General features: G+C 35.0%; 4 protein-coding genes and 1 pseudogene across 4 annotated transcripts; 1 reads left to right on the forward strand and 4 right to left on the reverse strand.

Moving 5' to 3' along the window:
* The first annotated feature begins 1053 nt into the window (after window positions 1-1053).
* LOC114752477 (xanthotoxin 5-hydroxylase CYP82C4-like) lies at window positions 1054-4784 on the forward strand (annotated as a pseudogene).
* Window positions 4785-11681: 6897 nt separating this feature from the next.
* On the reverse strand, window positions 11682-12263 carry LOC114752478 (uncharacterized mitochondrial protein AtMg00810-like). The gene has a single exon (XM_028941219.1). It carries the CDS (start codon window positions 12261-12263, stop codon window positions 11682-11684), a length of 582 nt encoding a protein of 193 aa, XP_028797052.1.
* A 406-nt stretch (window positions 12264-12669) lies between these two features.
* LOC114752479 (uncharacterized) lies at window positions 12670-13812 on the reverse strand. Its single transcript, XM_028941220.1, has 3 exons — window positions 13776-13812; window positions 13389-13567; window positions 12670-13161 (listed from the first exon to the last, which is right to left on the reverse strand). The coding sequence occupies exons 1-3, from the start codon at window positions 13810-13812 to the stop codon at window positions 12670-12672; spliced, it is 708 nt and encodes a 235-aa protein (XP_028797053.1).
* Window positions 13813-14214: 402 nt separating this feature from the next.
* On the reverse strand, window positions 14215-14961 carry LOC114752480 (uncharacterized). Its single transcript, XM_028941221.1, has one exon. It carries the CDS (start codon window positions 14959-14961, stop codon window positions 14215-14217), a length of 747 nt encoding a protein of 248 aa, XP_028797054.1.
* Window positions 14962-18131: 3170 nt separating this feature from the next.
* On the reverse strand, window positions 18132-21716 carry LOC114752481 (E3 ubiquitin-protein ligase RNF4). The gene is made up of 6 exons (XM_028941222.1): window positions 21474-21716; window positions 20064-20317; window positions 19912-19966; window positions 19687-19802; window positions 19046-19261; window positions 18132-18516 (listed from the first exon to the last, which is right to left on the reverse strand). The coding sequence occupies exons 2-5, from the start codon at window positions 20298-20300 to the stop codon at window positions 19052-19054; spliced, it is 618 nt and encodes a 205-aa protein (XP_028797055.1). The 5' UTR covers window positions 20301-20317; window positions 21474-21716; the 3' UTR covers window positions 18132-18516; window positions 19046-19051.
* Between the last annotated feature and the right edge of the window lie 712 nt (window positions 21717-22428).

A 22428-nucleotide genomic window follows, 5' to 3' on the forward strand; every position in this document is an offset into this window, starting at 1 on the left:
ACTTTTTTTATGCCCATAAATCAAAGGTTGCTGATTCATTATTAAACAAATGAGACTGAGTAATCTATCAGAGACTACCTCTCATGCATTTGTAGCTATGAATTACAGTACAATAACAACACAACAAAGCATAAGCAAGATCTACAGGACTTACCAACACAATACATGCAACTTTGAAAACAATAAGGAAATCCAATCTCATTAAAAACATTACCGGGCAACTACAAGTACCACCAAGCCAGATCAATCCCACAATTCAATAAATAAAAGCTGAGCATAGTCGAAAACAAGCATACAACAATCCAACAATCTACTAGTTTAGGGTGCAACAACATCAATCATTTTTCAAATCATGACCAACATTATTATTTCTTTTGGGTCTCAAAGCAATTTGAATCTTCTTTTTATTCTTACTCCCAACAACTAATTTTCTCTTTGATCATCATCAATTATTCTCTATTTTTTTTAAAAAAAACCAGAAGGGCTCCTTTAAGTGTATCTTATAAATAAGCATATATCTACTTCAAAAACTATATCTTATATACAGGACCACCGAAGGGAATAATAGATGAAAAAGAGAAAAGAAATCGACTCCTTATATTTAAAAACAAAATAAACCACTTAATTAACTTTTACATAGACACTATCAGATAACCTGGAAAGGACAAAGTGAAAAAAAAAAACATAACAACTATTTTGAAAAAATCAAACATCCAAAAAGGTAACCTTAGGGACCTGATTCAAAATGAGAGCAAATTACAAGGACTTCCAAATTAGTTTTCCCTTTTCTATTACTAATATGACGGCAGTATTTATTATATTATAGTCATGTGCATGACAACTTTTCTCATTATTATTATAGTCGCAGCCCTATATTTATTATAACTGTGCCTGCTCGTTGTCTTATCAAGCCAGCAATAACTACCTCCAATCTTTAATATGAGATCAATTTTATAGTGCAAATTGCACTACAAGGGCTGGTATATATAACAAGTTCTCTTGTCAAAACATTGCATAAATAATCTCAAGCCCGGACGATCGAGATAAGCCATTATGTACCTCTTATCTTTCCCAACATTAATAACAGCAACTTTAACCCTATTTTTACCCTTACTTGTATGGATCAGAGCTCAGAAAATCTCACAAAATCATCAAAAAGCCAAAGGCGAGCTAGCTCCACCAGAACCTTCAGGAGCCTTACCCCTAATAGGCCATCTTCATCTTCTTGGAGCTCAAATCCCCCTCGCCCACACCTTAGCTTCTTTTGCAGACAAGTATGGGCCCATCTTCACCATCCGCCTCGGAGCCTTCCTTGCCCTCGTTGTTAGCAGCCAAGACGCCATTAAAGAATGCTTCACAACCAATGAAAAACCCTAGCCGCTAGCCCAAAATCCAGCCATGGTGTCTACCTCAATTACAACTATGCCTCCTTCGGGTCGGCGCCGGACGGCCCGTATTGGCGCAAATTGAAGAAGCTCATCATGGTCGAGCTCCAGTCAGCTCGGAGACTTGCATCGTTGAGGCATGCATATGAATCTGAGATCGATTTTTTCATCGGCGATCTGTACTCCTACGTCGGAGACAATAATAAACGTAGGGTTGTGATTATTAGCGAGTGGTTGGAGAGATTGACGTTGAACATAATCACGAGGATGATTGCAGGGAAGAGGTATTGTGGGAATTTGCAGGATGTGGAAGATGAAGAGTCGCGTAGGGTTTTGAAGCTGATAAAGGATTTCATGCATATTTCTGGGGAGTTTGTTCCTTCAGATTTGATTCCGTTTCTCGGATGGTTTCCAGGTGAAGGGAAAGTTTTAAGATCGATGAAGAAGATTGCGAGGGATTTGGATTATGTTGCATCAAGTTGGGTTGAAGAGCATTGGGTGAAGAAGAGTCGCGTAGTGAGGAACAGGATTTCGTTGACTTCATGCTTTCTGTAATTGAAGACGACGACGATACGTTGGGCCATGCTCGTGACACCATCATCAAAGCAAATGTCTTGGTATGTTTTTTCCCCCTTATGTTTGACCCTTTTTTCCCAGTACCAAACGAAATGACTTTTCTTGTTTGAGTTTTGGGTATATAAATTATAAGAAAAATAACAGAAAAATACCTATTAAATTTTAAAATGATAAATAGGTGATTTTAACATATTTTGACATGTGAAAACCATTACAAGAATAGTCAAAACTATTATAAGAGTAGTCAGCATGACTTTTTTGTCTTTTTTAAATTTAAGATGTATTTTCCCTTCATTTTTCTAAATTATAATATGTTGAATACATATTGGCAAAGAAGAGGAAAAAGGGAAAAAGAAGACAGAAAATATATTAGGGCCGTTCCTGGAGGTAGTTATTTTTATTTTTTAATTTTTAAATTTATTCAAATGACTTTCATATAATTTGTTTAAGGATTTATCAGAAAACTTGAAAACAACCACTTTTATTCGAGCATATACATAAGGATTATCTTCTAAAAAATTCCATAAAATAATTAACTGCCAGGCGTTTGTGAAAGGAGAGGGTGATTTCTTCTAGTACCTCTAATCTTTATGAAAGTCACCTTCTTAAAAATGTATAAATGATTCATAACGGGGAGTCAGAATTTTTGTGGAATATTAATTATTTTATTCTAAATTATGCTATTCTTGTGTTTATTAAGGATCTTATACAATACTACAATGTTTTTAACTTTATGATATTTATTAGAGGTAATAGTTAAACCAAAGCATTTTTTGAACAGCTTTATTGATATAACTAAATTTTTTTTGTACAAGCAAGATATAAGATAAAAATGAATTCTGTTAACATCGAAATGTATCATTAATAACTAAAAGAATCAGGATCAGGTAAATAAATATGATAGAAACACTAATTGACGAAAGAGATGAAATATTAACAATTTGAGTCAAAGATGAAGGAGAAGTTTGCCGTGAGCTAATCTTGATTTGAATAGCAATATATTCTTTTTACTCTCTCAAATATGAAGTAATCCTCTGATTCTTAATAATAATAATTAGCTAATTTGATTAAATTAAAGAAGTTAGATAAGTTAGTTAATTATAACAAATATGACATGTTTTTCTCAAAACATTATAACCATCTTCCTTAATATTCTCCCTCTTTCTTCGACTTGGTTATGGTTAAAAGAGTATCAATAAGAATAATTTAGAAAAAATTGATAAATATGATAAATAAGTTTTACATTTAGACCCAATATCAACTCAATTATTATGTCTTACATTAAGGACCGGAAGAGTACTAATCATACTTACTTCATATAAACCAATAAAATTAGTTAAGTCAATTAAATTTCTAGAAAAAAATAATTTTTTCATATATTAATAATGGAGAGGTTTTGGAAAACAAAGTCAATGGGAATTAAAAGCCCAAGCTTGATTTTTGCTTTAACAACCCTAATTAATAAGGGAATATAATGAGTTGAAGTCCAATCAACAAATTTTTTTTTATTTGACTAACCAATAGATTTTTTAAAGGGGAGACTACCAGAACACTTAAGCAACATGCTGTATTTGAGACTAAAGGGAGCATAATGCGTTGGCGCGGCCATAGACATATTTTATTTGATCATTTGCATAAATTGTTTTTTTCTTTTTTACACTTATTTGATATGTGATCCTACTAAGTCAAATATGATCATTGTTAGCAAACTTTAGGGTAAATTTATAATACAATTTTTTTCATATACAAGCTTTGAAGATTCAAACCTTCAATTTCATTTAAAAGATATTTATTTGACCCATGTACTGTGTTAGTCATAATAAATTTAGTCTAAAACAATGAAAAACAATTTTATTCCAGCCAATGAATATTAATTCACGTGCCTTATTATTTCAACGAAGGAGAGACTTTTAACATGATGAAATTAACTAACACCTTGTTTATACATAGAGTCTGATCTTAGCTGGAGCAGACACAACCTCCATCAGTTTGACATGGACCATAGCCTTATTGCTGAACAACAAGCATGTTCTAAAGCGTGCCCAAGAGGAGATTGATCGTCACGTAGGCAAGCAAAGATGGGTCCAAATCTCAGATGTCAAAAACTTAACTTACCTTGAAGCCATCTTCAAAGAAACCCTAAGATTATACCCACCAGGTCCTCTCTTGGTTCCCCATGAAGCAACACAAGACTGTTATATCTCTCGCTATTACGTCCCAAAAGGCACTAGAGTGTTTGCCAACATTTGGAAACTCCATAGAGACCCAACCATTTGGTCGCAGCCTGAGAGGTTCGTCACGGAGGAGAATAATAATAATAATAATGGAGAAATTGATTATGAAGAAGGTCATAGCCATTTTCAGTACCTTCCTTTTGGGTTTGGAAGAAGGGCTTGTCCTGGTTCGACTTTTGCTATGCAAGTGAGTATGTTGAGTCTTGCTCGTTTGCTTCAAGGGTTTGAGTTGAAGTCCGTGGGGGATGAGCCAGTGGACATGAAAGAAGGCGCAAGCTTTACTTTGCCTAAGGCTACTCCGTTGGAAATTATTCCAACTCCACGACTTTCGTCTCGATCATCTGTATCGCTTATAATTATTGCAGAAAAATTCGTAACTACCGCACCATCTTCATTAATTCAACGATCCGAAAATATATATATATATATGTAAAGAGTGTTATAATAAAAATGCTCTAGGGAATGAAAATGAGAGATAAGGAGATAAATAAACTTCATTGATGTATATGTGAATGTGAATCCTATTCTCCAGGCCAATAAACCTTTGAATCTTATTAGCTTCTACTCTCTGTCTTTTCTCTCTTTGTAATACCCATTCATAAGTGATGCAAACAAATATATACATATATATATATATACACACACACACACGACTTCTAGTTTTTAATATATAAGAGCTAGTTGACAAATTAGAGTAAATTAAGAAAGTTTGTTAAATTAGTTATTTATAATAATTAAATGTTATCTTTTATAAAATATCCTTGCTAATCATATTATATATCTAGAATTACCATTTGATGAATTTTTAATACGTGTAACGACTACAAGAACTACTTTGAAAAAAATAGACAAATATGAGAGAAAAAGTAGATTGAAGTCTTATATTTAGGATATAATTAAATGCCAAACTAGGTAGCTTTTATATTAAGGATCGGAAGCAATATATTTGTTCTTAATTCAACGATAGGCAACATAACAAACTATATATATGTATCCGGAATGAAAGGTGTGATGTGAACCCATACGAAGTTGTTGAGATCAAGATAATTAAGAACTTGTATAATGCAAAAGCATATATCCATTAAGGGTCATCACAATTACAGCAAATACACCAAAATTGAAAAGCAACATGACTACTTAAAATCCAAATATGCATTAATACTTGTTTGGTAGGCCCTAATAATCACTTAAATAAAGGGCTGATCTTTTGACTTATACAAGACAACTCTTCTCACATAGTATTTGTCCGGTCTTTTGATTGTTGTGGTGGTTAAATATTTGACGCAGTAATGGATTAATCCTACATATTATCATATTTAAATTCACATTTTAACTGATAAATACAGCTTATTTTTAAAAAAAAATGCTATAATAAACAATAAAAAAGGAAAGAGAAAACAAAGACAGTCACACAATCTGTGTTTACAAATTTCCCTAGAATCTATTATCATTCATGATATGATATATAACCAGTAACATGCTGGATTTTACAACTTCTCTTGTTTAACAAGAAATGGCCTCAAACCAGTTGTTAAGGCTGATGATGTTATCATTGATGCTTTCAGCACTTCCAATACCTGAAACTTCAAGGGAAAACACGGTGAAACTCACATATTAGACGCTCTTTTTCACTTGCAGAAAAAACTAAACAATCAGAAGCTGAAATGAGAAGAACCGTATATACCTCATTCACTCCAATGCTTAAGTCTCTTACTTCTGAGTCATGTTCAACAACTTGCGACCCACGAAGAACTGACAAAGCAGCAGCCTGAGGTGAAAATGTCTCTACGCACAAATCATTTCCCACCATGAACATTCTCCCCCTAACATAACCATTATTAAACAGATTTATAAGCTTATCTGTTTTATAAACTGGTAACATCTGGTGTCGAGTTTCCTTTGCTAGATCAGGATTGAGCAGTTTGTTCTTCAGATCATTACAAAAGGAATTGGAAATAAAACTAGTTGCATCCAAATCAGCCAGACTCTTGTACAAGTTATCAATGCAGCACAAACCAAAGTTGCCTTGTACAAGATGTTCAATTGCCCTAGTGGAATGGTCAAGAAACTTAAAATTTGATCTGTGAAATCCTCTTATTCTTGAGCTACCAATATCTTGCTTTCTGATTTTGATATCACTACCTTCAACTTCATCAACTTCCCACCCTCCTTTCCCAGTAGTTCGCTTATCTTTAAATGGGATTTTGCTGGTATTTTACAGTTCTGAATGTTCAGCTCTTTGTGCAAGAATAAATCTGTCAATGGTGTGTCTCACCATAACGATAACTTCAGCAGACCCAATACCTTCACAGATAAAACATAATGATTTCAAAATTAAAGAGGAAAAACTTAAACATACATACTATTACTATACACAATATTCACCTGATTCTGGGTGACAGTCACTGTCAATCTCTTGGGAACGCAGTCAATTCTGGAGTTACGAAGTATCCACAAGGTTGTATTCAGATCCCAGGGCATCAGTTTGAGATCATCAGACACAATGAAATGTGCTGGTTTCTGAAGAAAGCCATGGAAGGATTTTGAGGTCATTGTGTCCTTGAAGTTATACACCAGATTCACATAAAAAGCTTCCACTGGGTTGGTTGGAAACAAAAAACTTGGGGTCCAGTAGTTCCACACTTCGATGCAGTGAGCTAATGCAGTTGAATGTGCTAGCTTGAACAGTAGAAGAGTGTTTACTGACAACTTTGGATCTAGTTCCCAAGGGCAATGTTAAGACGCTTAGTAAAATATCTACGAAGTCATTTTCTGCCTCTGCAAAGAGAACCTTATTTTTCTCTTTGTCCACAAGCAAAGTCAATGAAATCTTCGATTTTTTAGGAGAAGCCATGACCATAAGAGCAAGAGGCCAAGAAAGATGTTCAATATTTTATGTGAAGGACTGGTTTCTTGGCTCCAATGAGAGAGAGGAAAAGTGGTGGGGATGATGTAGCTATCAAACTCGTAATCAATAAGGACCTTTTGATCTTTGAAAACTTGTATCATTACCCAGGCGTTGCACTCCTCGTTTGCTATTTAAAACTTTGATTACTATCACTATTAATTAATTAAATACCAAACTCAGCACATAGGGAAGTGAGAAGTGATACATTAAGAATCAAGTTTAGATGGATAGTCCAAGGGGGATGAACACGAAACTTACCCTTGAAGCATCAAATTCGGATCAAATAAAAAGGAGGGGAGAAGGAACTCTCCACTTCCCCCCACTTCTTTATTCTCACCATTACATTAGCTTCTACAAAAATGTTTTATAATTTCTATATTTATTAACTTTTTATAAGATATTAAATCTCTACCGTTGAGGATAAGGAATTAGTAGGGGGAAGTGGAAGGTAAGAGAAATGAAGATATTCTCTTTGCCAGATAAAATAAAATTAGATGATATACAATTAATTACATTAGAAATCAACATCCTAGCTTCTCAAACACCATGAAAATGACTTTTTAGTTGTTTATACCTGCCAAGGTTAATTGACTATATTTTTTTGGCCAAGGAATAATTGAGTATCTTATTGAAGATACAATCTGATGTTTTTAATTATATGCAACTACTTCTCTTACCCACAATGAATGTCTGTGGCAAGTATACGCAAATAGTAATAAAAAGTAAGTTATGTCATTAATCATTAAATATGTTAAAAAAAACAATGAGAGTTTGGTCTCACGAAATTAGTTAGTCCCTTGCTATGAGGTAACATGAGTTTTAGCTTTAAAAATTGCTACGAAAAATTCATTCTGACCGCTTGTAAATATTTTAACTTTTAGAAGTCTTTATGCAAGTTTAACCCACAACTTGTATAAAGAATAAAAGAATCTCTCGGTAAAACTTAAACACAGCTCCCTCTTAGCTAGACAGCGTTTTAAGGTGAGTTTGGATACAACCTCCACTTTAGCTTGTGCTATTTTTAAAGTTCTATGAAGGAGAAAATGCTTATTGTATAATTTCTTTAAGGTCAAGCTTTTTGGAGCAATTACATATCATGGTCACAACCAAAACAACGAAAATGGAAATAATAATAATAACAACAACAACAACAATAACAATAAGAGGATACTCAATATATCAACATGAATATAAAAACCCTAATAAAGGGTATTATTGGCCAATCACGAATATTGCGATTCAAGTGTTCAATTTTTGTTCATTCTTGGATGAAGATTGGAGCTAGATGATCTAAGAGTGTACTCTGCAACAAGCTGAGCAAAAGATGAGGACTTGTCCTGTAGCAGACCTGCTGGAGAGCCATAGTCTTCAATCATTCCTGTATGTTTGCCAAATGAATGTACTATAATAAAATCATATTATCAATAATAATACAGCAATTTAGGACAAGGTGTATGCTAGACCACTACTATGTGGGAGAAGAAAAAAATCTTGAACTAAATTGCTGTCAATATATATCTATATATGACTTTTACTTATACTTAATGTCAATATATATAAAAGGAATGAAGGGAAAGTATACAAATAGCATATGACGTTGTTGAGATCAAGATAATTAAGAACTTGTATAATTTAAAAGCATATATCCATTAGGGGTTATCACAATAAAAGCAAAATGCACCAAAATTGAAAAACAACATTACTACTTAAAATCCAAATATGCATTAATACTTGTTTGGTAAGCCCTCGTAATCACTTAAAAAAAAAACACTAATCTTTTGACTTTACAAGACAAAACTCTTCTCACGTAGTATTTGTTCTGTCTTTTGATTGTTGTGGTTGTTAAATGTTTGATACATCAATGGATTAATCCTCCATATCATCAAATTTAAGTTCACATTTTAACTGATCAATACAGCTTAGTTTTTTGTTTGAAAAAAGGCTATAATAAACAGTATGAAAGGAAAGAGACAACAAACGCAACAAATTAAAAAATGACTTTCAGTGGCAACATTAAGAGTTATCGCTGAAAATCTTACTTTCAGTGATGACCATAAATGTTGCTGCTAAAAATGTGCTTTAAAAACAGTCACACAATCTATGTTTATCGATTTCCCTAGAATCTATTATCATTCATGATATGACATATGACCAGTAATATGCTACTGGCTTTTACAACTTCTCTTATGATTAACAAGTAGTGGCCTCAAACCAATTGTTAAGGCTGGTGATGTTATCATTGATGCTTTCAGAACTTCCAATACCTAAAATTTCCCTAAAATTTCATAGAAAAAACATAGTAAAACTCATATATTAGATGCTCTATATCACTTACAGAGAAAACTAAACAATCAAAGAAGCTGAACTGAGAACCGTATATACGTATATACCGCATTCACTTCAATACTTAAGTCTCTTACTTCTAAGTCATGCTCAACAACTTGCGATTCACGAAGAATAGACAAAGTAGTAGCCTGAGGAAAAAATGGCTCTACGCACAAATCATCTCCCACCATGAACATTCTCCCACTAACATAATCATTCTTAGACCAAATTATAGGCTTATCTGTTTTATAAACTAGTAACACCTGGTGTGGGGTTTGGCTTGCAAGATCAGGATTGAGCAGCTTGTTCTTCAAGTCATTACAAAAGAAATAGGAATTAAAACCAGTTGCTTCCAAATCAGCCAGACTCTTGTACAAGTTATCAATGCAGCACAGACCAAAGTTACCTTGTACAAGATGATGACTTCCCTATCGATTAGTCAAGAAACTTAAGATCCATATGTGAAATTTTCTTCTACTTCGGCTACCAATATCTTCCTTTCTGATTTTGATATCATTACTTTCAACTTCATCGACTTCCCACCCTCCTTTCCAAATAGCTTGCTCATCTTTAAATGGGATTTTGCTAGTATTCTCCAATTCTGAATGTTCAGCTTTTCTTGTAAGAATAAATCTATTAATGGTCAGTTTGACCATAGCAAGAGCTTCAGTAGATCCAGTACCTTCACAAACAAACCATGGTGACTTCAAAATTTGAGTACTTATTTTAACATGGGTAGTTATTATGCTTTGAACAAAATTGAAAGAGGGAATATTCACCTAATTCTGGGTGACATCATGATCAATCTCTGGGGAACGCAGTCAATTCTGAAGTTATGAAGTATCCACAAGGTTGTAATTAGATTCCAAGACATCAATGTGAGATCATCAAACACAATGAATTGTGCGGGTTTCTGAAGAAAGCCATTGAAGGATTTTGAGATCATTGTACTCTCGAAGTTATATACTTCTCCATTTCCTAATGTAAGACCTAATTAACTAACTTGAGTGAATTAAACATATTAGTTAAATTAGTTGATATGATATTTTTTTTCCTAAAACACCATAAGCAACTTCTTTAATTCTCTCCCTCCCTCTTCTTCTTGATTATTGTTGGGAATATCAATAGTGTTGATTTAGGAAAAAATTGATAAACTTGTAAAATTTACGTATAGGACTAACATAAACTCCCAAACTAGGTCCTACATTAAGGGGCAAAGAGAATACCAGATTTCCATGGTAGGCTTCCATTGGGTTAGTTGGATTCAGCAACTTTGTGTTGCTGGCATCAGAACTAAAAATACTTGGGGTTCAAATTTTCCACCCTTCGATGTAGTGAACTTATGCAGTTGAATGTGCAAGCTTAAACAATAGCAGAGTGCTTACTAACAAGTTTGGATATACCAGTTCCCAAGGGCGGTGTTAAATAAGAAGCTTAGTAAAATATCTACGAAATCTTTTTCTGCTTCTGCAAAGAGAACATTATTTTTGTCTTTGTCCACAAGCAAAGTCAATGAATGAAATCTTTAGTTTTTTAGGAGAAGCCACGACCATAAGAGAAAAAGCAAGAAAGATGTTTAATATTCTATGTGAAGTATTGGTTTCTCGACTCAAGCGAGAGGGAGGAAAATTGGTAGGGAAGATGTATGAGAAAACTGAAAACAAAAATGAGAAGAAAGAGCTCTGGAAAATATTTTTGAGGATGTATTTTATTCAATCTGCAAAATGGGTATTTAAAGACATTAAATCATGACAATAAAAAAACAAAAATATGCTAAAATCCCTATGAATCAGCAACTATGTGACTAATTGATAACAACCCACTAAATCAACAAATACATGGCTAAAAAATAGGAACAAACTTTGACAGAATCAAACTCTAATAATTTATTTTCAAACTGCAATTAATTCCTAAAAATCAACAACAAACTAACGTCAGCTAGTGAGACATATCTCAACACTCCTCCTTGCATCAATAGTTGTACATGCCTAGCTTCATCCTTAGCTCTTCAAACTTGTCTCTTAGTAGAGCTTTGGTAAAAATATCAGCAACTTGATCAAAGGTTTTGCAATAAGTCAGTATGACTTCACCACTCTGTCGTACATCTTTGATAAAGTATAACTTGATGTTAAAATGCTTAGTTTTGCCATGAAAAACTGGATTCTTGGATATTGTAATGGCTGCTTGATTGTCCACTTAAATTGATGTGCTTTCCTGCTGCATAAACTATAAATCAATTAGCATCTTCCTTAACTAAGGAGCTTGCTTAACAGCTGTATTTGCTGCTATGGATTCAGTTTCTGTAGTTGATTGGGCCACCACTTCCTGCTTCTTCGAACTCCAAGAAAATACCCCAAAACTCAAAATAAAACAATACCCAAAGGTGCTCTTCATATCATCCAAGGACCCTCCCCATTCTAAGTCAGAACAGCCTTCCAATTTGAACACTTGATTACGTTTATACCGAATACCATAATCAAGAGTTCCTTTGATATACCTTATGACTCTCTTTACAGCCTTGTAATGATTCAATGTAGCACAATGCAAAAATCTTGAAAGAACACTTACAGCATAGAGAATGTCAGGTCTTGTTGTAGTCAAATGCATGAGATAGCCAATAAGACTTCTATAAATGCCCTCGTCATCCTTCTCTACAGCATCATTCTTACTCAGCTTTTCCTTTTGATTCATTGGAGTAGCAATAGCTTTACTTCCTTCCATGCCAAATCTATTCAGTATTTCTTTGGCATACTTTTTCTGATTAATAAATATCCCCTGCTGATCTTGTTTTATCTCCATGCCCAAAAAATAGGACATAGTTCCCAGATCTGTCATCTCAATAAATCAGCATGTGAGTGCTTAATGTACAAAGTTGATTCATTTAAGCTTCTTGTGAATCCAAGGCTCTGCAAGTGCTCATCTATTGTGCTATACCAAGCTCTAGGAGCCTGCTTCAACCTATGCATGGCTTTCTTTAGCAAGTAGACCTAATCCTCTTGCCCTTGAACAACAAAACCTTTTGGTTGCTCTACAAAAATCTCCTCCTCCAAGTAACCATTGAGAAAGGCTGACTTAACATCAAGCTACCATGCTGCCTATACTTTTTGAGCTGCTATTGCAAGTATTAATCTGATTGTATCCAGGTGTGCAATAGGTGCAAAAGTATATGTGAAATCCTCTCCATACACTTGTGCATAGCCTTTGACCACCAACCTTGCTGTACTTGTTGATGGAGCCATCATCATTCAACTTTGTTTTGAACACCCATTATGACTTTCTTATGTTCTGGTCTATCAACTAAAACCCAAGTTTGATTCTTCTCAATCATATTCAACTCACCCTTCATAGGTTCAATCCACTTTGGATCCTTCACTACATCTACAAAATATTTAGGTTCCACCAAAGACACATTACATCTCTGGTAAACATCAGATAATGATCTTGTACCTCTAACTGGAATGTTATCAATGGTATCATCTAATGGAGAGGTTGTAGATGTAACTGAAATGTTATCAATGGTATCATCTAATGGAGAGGTTGTAGATGATAATCCATCATCTGGTATCCTCCTTTTCTCTTCCCAGTGCCACTTTTCTAGTTCTGCAAATTGAATATCTTTGCTCATCACTATTTTTTCAAATTGATGTTGAAATACTTTATAGGCTTTAGAGACACTGCTATAACCTATAAAGATCCCTGGATCAGCTCTCTTATTAAGTTTATCTCTCTTCACCTATAGAGTATAACAGATACAACCAAACACTTTCAAGTTTGTTAAAAGTGGCTTATAACCATATCATGCTTCAAATGGCGTTTTCCCTTGCAATGCTTTTGTAGGCAGCCTGTTTTGCAAAAATATAGCTATGTTAGCTATTCAGCTCAAAACTTCTTGGGTAGATCCTTCTCATGAAGCGTGCAGGGAGACATCTCCATAATAGTTCTGTTCTTCTTCTCACTCACCCCATTTTGTTGCGGAGCGTAAGGAGCTGTCAACTTATACTCAATTCCTGCTTCTTCACAAAATTTAGTGAATTTATCTGATGTATATTCAATCCCATTATCTGATCTAATAGCCTGAATCTTGTAGCCACTTTGATTCTCAATCCACACCTTGAAATTCCAAAGCACTTCTGCAACTTCTGTTTTGAATTTCAAGAAATAAATCCAACACATTCTAGTTAGATCATCAACAAAAGCTATATAAAAAGACTTCCATTCAAGGATGGTTCAAACATAGGCCCACAAAAGTCAGTATGGATCAACTATGGTTTTTGAGTTGCTCTCCAAACTGATTTAGCAAATGGCAGCTTAGTTTGCTTCCCATATTGACAAGCTTTACAAACTAACTTGAGAGGTTCCAATAAAGGTACTCCTTGCACCGCATCTTTCTTGCTTAGATCCTGCAATGCAAACTCATTGCAATGGCCTAGCCTTTTATGCCAAAGTTCAGTTTCATCACTGATTACAACATGAGCTCTTTGATCAACATCAGTCAAATCCAAAGAAAAACATCTATTTTCATTCTGACCTTAAACAATAATTGACCATGAGCATCATTGATCAAACACATTTTATCTTTAAATAACATCTCAAAACTTTTATCTACCAATTGGCCAACACTAAGCAAGTTTTGATCTGCTTCAGGGATAAAAAATATGCCTGAAATCTTTTTTATACGTGAATGAGTTTGCAATGCAATAGTGCCTCTACCTTTAACCTTCATTTTATCTCCATTTCCTATCTTTATTGTAATTCCTGCTACCTTTTCAAGATCAATAAATAACTCCTAATTGCTGGTCATGTGGCTAGTGCAACCACTGTCTATTAACCATATTTCACTTGAGGTTGTGACTGAAAAACACTTTGCAGTTAATAAATGCTCCTCCTGTTGATCTGCAACATGAGCTTCTGTCACTTGTTGAGTTTTGTTTTTGCATATTTTAGCAATATGCCCTAATTGCTTGCACTTATTGCACTTAACATCTAGTCTCCTCCAATATTTGAATGGTGGATGACCCTTCTTCCCACAATAATGTTCGCAAGGAGGAAAATCGCACTTATTTTTGTCTCCCTCCTTCTTATCAAACCCATCCTCCTTTTTCGCTTTCTTCTTTCCTTTTTGACTTTGACTAACCTGCAACTTGGCTTGCAATGCACCCTTAACGGACCCTTCCTGCCTCTTGTGCCTTTTTTGTTCTTGTGCTTGCAAGACACTCAAAAGTTCTGCCAAAGTAATGATTGACAAATCTTTTGAGTTCTCCAAGGCTAAGATGGTTGTTTCAAACCTTTTAGGAACTATCACTAGCAGCTTCTGCACTATTCTGGAGTCAGTAAATTCACCCCCCAACAACCTCACTTTATTTGCAATTCGTAGAAGTTTATCTGAATACTCTTGAATAGTTTCAGATTCCTTCGTCTTTTGCAATTCGAATTCCCTTACAAGATTCAGCATCTGCATTCCTTTGATCTTCTTATCTCCTTCATACTCTTGCTTGAGATAATCCCAGATCTCCTTAGATGTCTTCAAGGTCATAACTCTTGTGAAGATTGCTGGAGAAACAGCAGAGAACAAACAAGACTTGGCTTTTGACTTTCTCTAGTTACTCTCTTTGTGACTTCGTAGTTGAGCTACTGTAGGATTTTCTGACAAAGGAGGACCCTCATAATCCTCCTTAACAGCTTCCCATAGATCATTGGCTTCCAAATAAGCCTCCATTCTCACTGACCACGTATGGTAACTTAGGCCATCAAAAACTAGAGGGGCTATGGCAGTAAAAGAAGGTTCAGCCTTCATAGTGGTTTGCATTTTGGCTAACACTCAATGTTTATCTCACAGGTCCCACAAGATAAAAGTGCTCTAATACCACTTTGAAGGTTTTAGAAAGAAAACTAAAAACAAAAATGAGAAGAAAGAGCTCTGAAAAATATTTCTAAGGATGTATTTTATTCAATCTGCAAAATGGGTATTTAAAGACATTAAATCATGGCAATAATAAAACGATAAAAATCTGCTAAATTCCCAATGAATCAGCAACTACGTGACTAACTGATAACAACCCACTAAATCAGCAAATACATGGCTAAAAAATAGGAACAAACGTTGACAGAATCAAACTCCTATAATTAATTTTTGAACTGAAATTAATTCCTTAAAATTAGCAACAAACTAACGTCAGCAAGTGAGGCATATCTCAACAATGTAGCTGTCAAACTCATAATCAATAAGGATCTCCTTTTCACCCTTACTTTTGGAATAAATCCCCATGAAACAGAAAAATAAACCCGGAATAACCGAGGTGGAATCAGAAATCAGGTACTGAATTGCTGAAGAAACTTGTTCATAAAGAATGATACTTACAATGAAGCAATAACAGGATAAAGACCAAGTACAAGCTACCCCAGTTTCTGAAGAACAAGGGGAAGTCCTTTCACCTGAATTGATGAATACAATATGCAAGTATAGCCAAATCCAAAATGGTTACGAGCTTTTCATCAGTCCAATAATTCCTATTCCGGTCCAAGTAATTAAACAGGCATAGGGCAAGATAGAACACCGAAACATCCAAAGAACAAAATATAAGTTTTCCTGTATAGACTTATATTGAACTTCTCTTCTGAACTATGTCTGTTTCTTGCAGTGGTTTTCTTGCTCGCCCACTAGACCAAAAAACGTCAAAAACAACACCAGGAGGAGAAAACCCATGTGAAGCCATGCAAGAAAATGGGTTTCAGGAAGAACTCAGAGGCAGAATACATGTTTGCGGAATACGAAAAGAGTAACAGCATACCTTAGATTAAACAATCAAGAAGTTCATTTTGCCTGAAGGATCTGAATGATAAGAGAGCAAGGCAAAACTTTGCTGGGCAGAAATGGCACCTGAGTGTATTAATGAGCTACCGCTCAGTAATACCATCCTCTCCATCGGAATTGAAGTTTCTTTCCGAGCTGAATTAGCAGAAATCAGGAAAGCTTGAAGATGTGAAGTGCATGAATGGTCACGAACGAGAGATGAAGACTTTACTTCCATCAACTTGTTCATGCACCTCTGGAAAGTTTAGTAGAGAGAGACGTGATTGTCTTCTAGTACGAGTCTAACTCAAATTTGGACTACAAAAATCTAACGGCTTTTTGGAGTCGCGATGATGTAATATAACTGTGATAAAATGGAAATGACACTTATGTCCAGCATTCATAAGTGAAAAATGAGTTTTGGTGCAACGTGCAAAGTTGTTAAAATATATTATTTAAAATATAAAATACCAAAATACACTTATTTAGAACTAAGAGCTTACCGATCAAAGATCAAAAGTAACAAGCATGCCTCTCTTTTTTTTTTGGTCCAAAACAAGCATGCCTCTTTTACTTTTTCATATATTGTGAGCATCAAAATGACAACAGTCCTATTTGTCATCATGTTTAAAATTACTTATAAATACATTTTATGTAAGTCGAGACAAAACTCATCTAATATATTTATCTCATATTTCGTAAATCACAATTAAAAAGTTATTTATAAGTTATTCTAAGTGAGCCCTACGTCATCTACAGAAATTACGATAATATGGGATGCCCAGGTTGGCTTACCCAATCTGAGGTTTACTTGCTACAAATTAAAGTCTTCTTAGTTCCCAATTGCTAAAGAAATAAAAAGGGACGCCTTCCTTGGTCATTGGAAAATTAAAAAAAAAAAAAACATTTGTTTCACTGATTCAAGGATTTTGTAAATCCTCGGGCAGCATCTTAAAACTTGCTCGCATAATTTGCATCAACTTTTTTCCGTAGTTTTCCTCACTGCTTTTACCAGAATCTTGCAACTCAACCTTCACTTGTTTATCACCTTCAAGCAATGGAGAAATGGAAAACAACCAGGCATTGCCTATAGAATCCAAGAGAGATGATATTTAATAATCTGATTATTGTTAACAATTTAGATATATTTGTTATTGCCTAGTTAGTGAAGTGAGGGAGAAAAGATGAATCAACTACTTGAATGCTTATAGGTTAATGATCTGAAGAGCAAAATGCCATTTGGGTCTTGAAAGATACTTGTTCTATGATTTAGTCTTCATTTATTGCCAATGTTTATGGGTTGAGTCCCAGTTTGGGGTGAACTGAATTAATAGGAAAGGAAAATCAGCATGCATGACATGGTAAAGGAAAATCCACAGCCAAACTCACAAACCCGGATTCAGGGCTATTGGGATCCAATGGAAGATCATTACGATTTATTTTTCCTTTGACCCTTCCACAGGATGGATAGTACAGAGTCAGAACTTCTGACGATGAAATCTTTAGCCTCTGAGATATTTTGGAAAAATCATATGGTACTCAGAAGTTTGGGCGAGATCGGAAGCATAGTTAAAGAGAACATACTGTGAATGAGGCGGCCGGTGAAACAGAGCTTTAGCCTCAGCCCATTTTGAGACCGTGAAAGAGAAATCTCTGTATCTTTAGCTGCTGAAATATAATGGCTGGACGATGCTGACGTTCGTATAATTGCTTTCAGGTAATTGTTGCATCATTCTAATAATTTCAAAGGTTATTTCTTTCGGCCCATCTTAACGGCTTAATTTAAGAAATGGTTTTTTTGTTTTCTTTCAAGTACTCCCCTTTTCCCTCAAAATGGATCAGATAGTTCCCTTTTGGCATTTATTTTAGCTTTTATTTAAAAAAAAAAAAACAGGAGTTTACAAAAATCAAAAACCAAAAAAGCTTAATCTTCTCGAGACTTCATATCAAGAATGAGCAGAGTGTACTAAATCTGCAGCATACATATTGGCAAACAGTGCCACTTATCAAGTAGATGATATAAATCATGAGGTCTTTTAACATCATATACATAAATCCTCTGGGGGCACGACTACATGAGACAGAACTAATGCTCAAGAAAAACTGAGCCAAAATTAAATATCAACCTACAAGATTCCCGTGAGTTAATTATACTACTCAAAAGGCAGAACAGAAAATAAAATAGATCCCAACGCAACTGCCACTAAGAGTCTAATATCATAAAAAAGACTGCACAGCAACTTCCTCCAAAGTTTCGTTTGGTTTCCTCCACTCCTGATTCTCCTCCTAAAATCCAGTCTGTAAGAAGAACCATAATGCAAAAGAAAATGCCATTTAGTCAACAGAAAAAACACTGACCAAGTAAAGTACTTTCAGAAATGTCATCAAGGACAAGTGAAAATTGTCCGAGCCAAATATAAGAACTAACATTTCTTTTCTTTTTTCAGGTCTGAAAAAACTAATATTTTTCTTCTTGTTTGGAGGACATTTGATATACGAAATGAACCACTATTTTATTTTAGCTCATCCAAAGAAAGCATGACTCAAATTATTCATCTTATTGATCCTTTTAGATCCGCGCCACTAATAAGCCCCATGTCTATTTGACGACCCACATATAGGAAGTCAATTAAGTTTTTCCTGAGCCTCCTTCCATAAAACAGTCTTTGATGGAAGCAGAAAGAAGCAATTTCCAGTCAAAATCATGAGGCAGAAAGCCAGAAACTACTAGCTGCATCTTTTGAATTTAGTACTTGTTAGTTTCCTCTATAAATCAGGTAAAGAAACTAATTCGACTAACTTATATAAACAATGCGTATGGTCATACCTTGCTTCAACTAGTTGATGGTAGAAACACCCTGATGAGCTCTTTTGCAGTAACCTTTTTCCTACACGTAGGGCATTTACCCTGAGCATTTATAGCAGCCTTGATGCAACTCTTACAGAATATATGACCACACCTTGTTGACACTTCCTCTACAAATGGGCCCATACATATTGGACAGCTAAAGACAGGCTCCATTGGAGGTTTAGGTTTCTCCCACTGCCAAAACGGATATTCAAGTCAGCAAATTCAATAATATAAATATCTCTACACATATTGGGACATAGGGGATGGCAAAATGGAAGAAAATGAGGACTATTAGTCCAAAAGAGAACACAGAAGTTAAGATACAAAAAGATAGAAAGGTGAAGGAGTAAATTAAGACGTTTATGATGAAGGGCAGGAGAGAGCAGTGTATAAAAAGCCTAGCTGAGAGCATGGAATGCAGAGAACTTTGAGTGTGGTTTTGGGTTGAGAGGGCCAACCTCTCAAAAGTTAGCAAATATCTTGTGTTCTGTTCTTGAAGTGTATGATGTAGTATTGTGTGTGTGTCTGTTTGGTGGTAAAGGACTTAGAGTCCTCTTGTTATCCATGATCTTTGCGTTAGTGTATGAAACATGACATGTTCTAAAACATTTTGTTACCTCAGAGCTGCCACTGCCTTCCAAGTTTATACATACATCAGAATTAGGAATTGTTTGGTTTGAAGAATCTCTTCTGCAATTGTTGGTAGCATTTTCATTTATCCAACTCCGGTAATCTGCAAAAATCATGAATGAAAGGGAACGAGTTAACCAGCACAAGTCACAGGGAAGAAGATAACAAAAATTTTACCAGGAAAAAGACAGAGGAATGGAACAATATGTTACCTAAATCCACATCAACTACAGTCCTCCCACGGTTCCTTCTTGAATTGTTTTTAGCCTAAATTGAATGAGAATTGCATAAATAAGGCTAGCCCTCAAAATCAAATAACAAATGACATCATCAAATCAACAGTGAATCTAAGGGAGAGGTATACTTCAGCAAAAGCACTTGCTGTACATTCAATTACATCATCATCGATGGCCTCCACATCAATAGGCTGTACAACTTGTGGCTGCTGGACGGCTTGAACTAACTGAGGTTCTGGTGGAATCGAAGGTCCCTCTTGCTCCCGGTTCTCACCAGGCGGAGCTCTATTAAGATCCAAATCCAAACCAGCCTTCCTTCGTCGGTAACTTCTGAGAGAACGCTCCCTAACAGAACGAGTACTCATCTTGAGTACTGATATTACTGCACCCAAAGCGAACAACCCATATCACATAAAATTATATTATGCACAACAACCAATAAAAGGAGTCGTGTCTGGGCTCCTAAAAGAGCTAAAATTTACTTGGCAGACGATAATGGAGGGAAAAATTAAACAAAATTACAAAGTGATGATTCGGATAATTGAAGAAGACATAATAGCCATAACAGACTTGAGTTCCAGCAGAATTAGCAATGCTGAAACATTTTCTTGATTAAGATATAGCACTAACTAAATTGCTAGGGTAAAAGCTTGAGATTGACATAAGCCATGAATAAAGAAGGAAAACAGTTACTAACTATCCTGGCCCTCAAAAAGTAGGTAAAAGGGGTAAATCGTTGCCCAGTTATCCAAGGGGGGAAAAAAAGTTAAACGAACAGATTCGCAACCTAGTAAAAATAAATAATTTTATCATAAAAGAAAAAGAGAAGTTCTGGTGTCTGACGTCTGATATCTAGAATTTTTGGTTTACAATTTTCAGCAGCTAGGGTAAGAAAAACCGCAGCTTTGTAGCAAATTCATCTGTACATTTTTCTTGTGAATACTCTGAAATCAGCATCGAATCATCGCAATGAATAGATCAATTACTCATCCAGAAAGCTAGAAACACAGTACATTTATCAGGTACCCATGTTCAACAACCAGAAACTTTAGTTGAGGGAAGAACATTAATAAGTTAACCACGGAATGCGAAAGCCACTGGTCACAAAAGAACCATAACCAAGCCTTCAGAAATAGTACCCAATGAACCCAACCAACCCACTTCAACAATCAAGCATACATTTTCTATGACGTGAAGCATTCAAACAAATAGAAAATCGCTTTGGCCAAAAAAACCAAAACACAAAAAAAAAAAAATACACACACACACACACCACAAAATACAGGGAAAAGACACTACTTGCTGAGCATCATGTGCGAAAATCGGATCACCACGAATCAAAGTCAACAACAATAAAAAAAAAAAAAAAGATAATAAAGTTGGACAAGAAAAGCATTATTTTCAGCGCCGATGTCCAGAAATGAGAAAGAAAACTACAAACAAAGCCGAAAATCAAAACCCCCAAAGCGAAACAGGGTCTAGGCAACTCAAACAAAACCAAAGACCAGAAAAAGGTCAGAAGTGAGAAAAAAACGTACCTTCAATCGGAGCTCCGAATCACGAAATGGGACGAACAAGAAGGAGAATCTGAACTAATCTCAGTTTTAGGGTTCACAGCATCAAGAACAGCTGAGCAAGCCTTCTAAATAGTACGAAGGAGAATGAATGGGATGAAAGGAAGAGATGTGATGTTGTGTCGCGCAGTGTTGGGAGCAGAACGGAGTTAGGGACAATGCGCAAGGAAGTCGGTGAATGTTGTCCACGTGGCGCATCCTCTGTGGTTCCATGCACGCGTGAAGATGAAAGCATCGCTATGATTCGGTACTTCTCGCACGAACGAACGAATCATTTGAATTTTTGAAGCTATTCATCTTCTTGGAGGCCTTCACCATCGGGATCGTGGGTCCAAGAGGAGGTAACGGAACGGAATTTTTTTTCAAGAGAAATTACACCCATGACCCAAATCTTCAAATATTTTACCTTCTGACATCTTCAAAACTTCTGAATTAAGATTATAACAGGTGGCCTGATGATTGGCAATAATTTTTTCAAAAAACACTAATTAATAATTTGTAATAAACTTGAGCGTAATATTTTTAAGATTTGGGTCACAAATGTAATTATTTTAATATTAATAAATCAAATTATTTTATTAGAATTTCTATCTTTTTATATGTTCAAAACAAACTAGTTTCTCTTTTTTTTGGGCAACTTAAATTTCTCTTTTAAAAAAAAGATTCGAGATTTCTTTTTTTTTTTTTTTGCTTTTTACAGGCAATTTCAAGATTTTCATCCTTCTTATAATTTGTTTTCTTAGAAGAATCTAGATTAATAAAATACTTGGATAGAATCCAAACTATGATTTTAAAAGTGCTTTTACGGTATACAAGTAAATATATAGATGAGTTTATTCGATTTTAGGAAAAAGTGTTTTTCAAAGTATTCTAATATTACCCAAACACGCAACCTAATATAGGTATTTATTTTTGGAGA

This window comes from Neltuma alba, unplaced genomic scaffold, assembly GCF_004799145.2.
Source record: "Neltuma alba isolate B1F8T4 unplaced genomic scaffold, ASM479914v2 tig00007401_pilon, whole genome shotgun sequence".
NCBI classification, from domain to species: Eukaryota; Viridiplantae; Streptophyta; class Magnoliopsida; order Fabales; family Fabaceae; genus Neltuma; species Neltuma alba.

What these genes read in the sequence shown, in the direction of transcription:
- LOC114752478 (XM_028941219.1), bottom strand. Translation starts at nt 12,263, where the DNA reads ATGACAGATCTGGGAACTATGTCCTATTTTTTGGGCATGGAGATAAAA.
- LOC114752479 (XM_028941220.1), bottom strand. Translation starts at nt 13,812, where the DNA reads ATGCGGTGCAAGGAGTACCTTTATTGGAACCTCTCAA. An exon ending in CCTTTATTGGAACCTCTCAA is followed by an intron (nt 13,568 to 13,775) that starts GTTAGTTTGTAA and finishes AATTCAAAACAG; the next exon opens with AAGTTGCAGAAGTGCTTTGG. An exon ending in ACGCTCCGCAACAAAATGGG is followed by an intron (nt 13,162 to 13,388) that starts GTGAGTGAGAAG and finishes TATACTCTATAG; the next exon opens with GTGAAGAGAGATAAACTTAA.
- LOC114752480 (XM_028941221.1), bottom strand. Translation starts at nt 14,961, where the DNA reads ATGACCTTGAAGACATCTAAGGAGATCTGGGATTATCTCAAGCAAGAG.
- LOC114752481 (XM_028941222.1), bottom strand. Translation starts at nt 20,300, where the DNA reads ATGAGTACTCGTTCTGTTAGGGAGCGTTCTCTCAGAAGTTACCGACGA. An exon ending in CAGCAAGTGCTTTTGCTGAA is followed by an intron (nt 19,967 to 20,063) that starts GTATACCTCTCC and finishes CATTCAATTTAG; the next exon opens with GCTAAAAACAATTCAAGAAG. An exon ending in AAGGCAGTGGCAGCTCTGAG is followed by an intron (nt 19,262 to 19,686) that starts GTAACAAAATGT and finishes CCGTTTTGGCAG; the next exon opens with TGGGAGAAACCTAAACCTCC.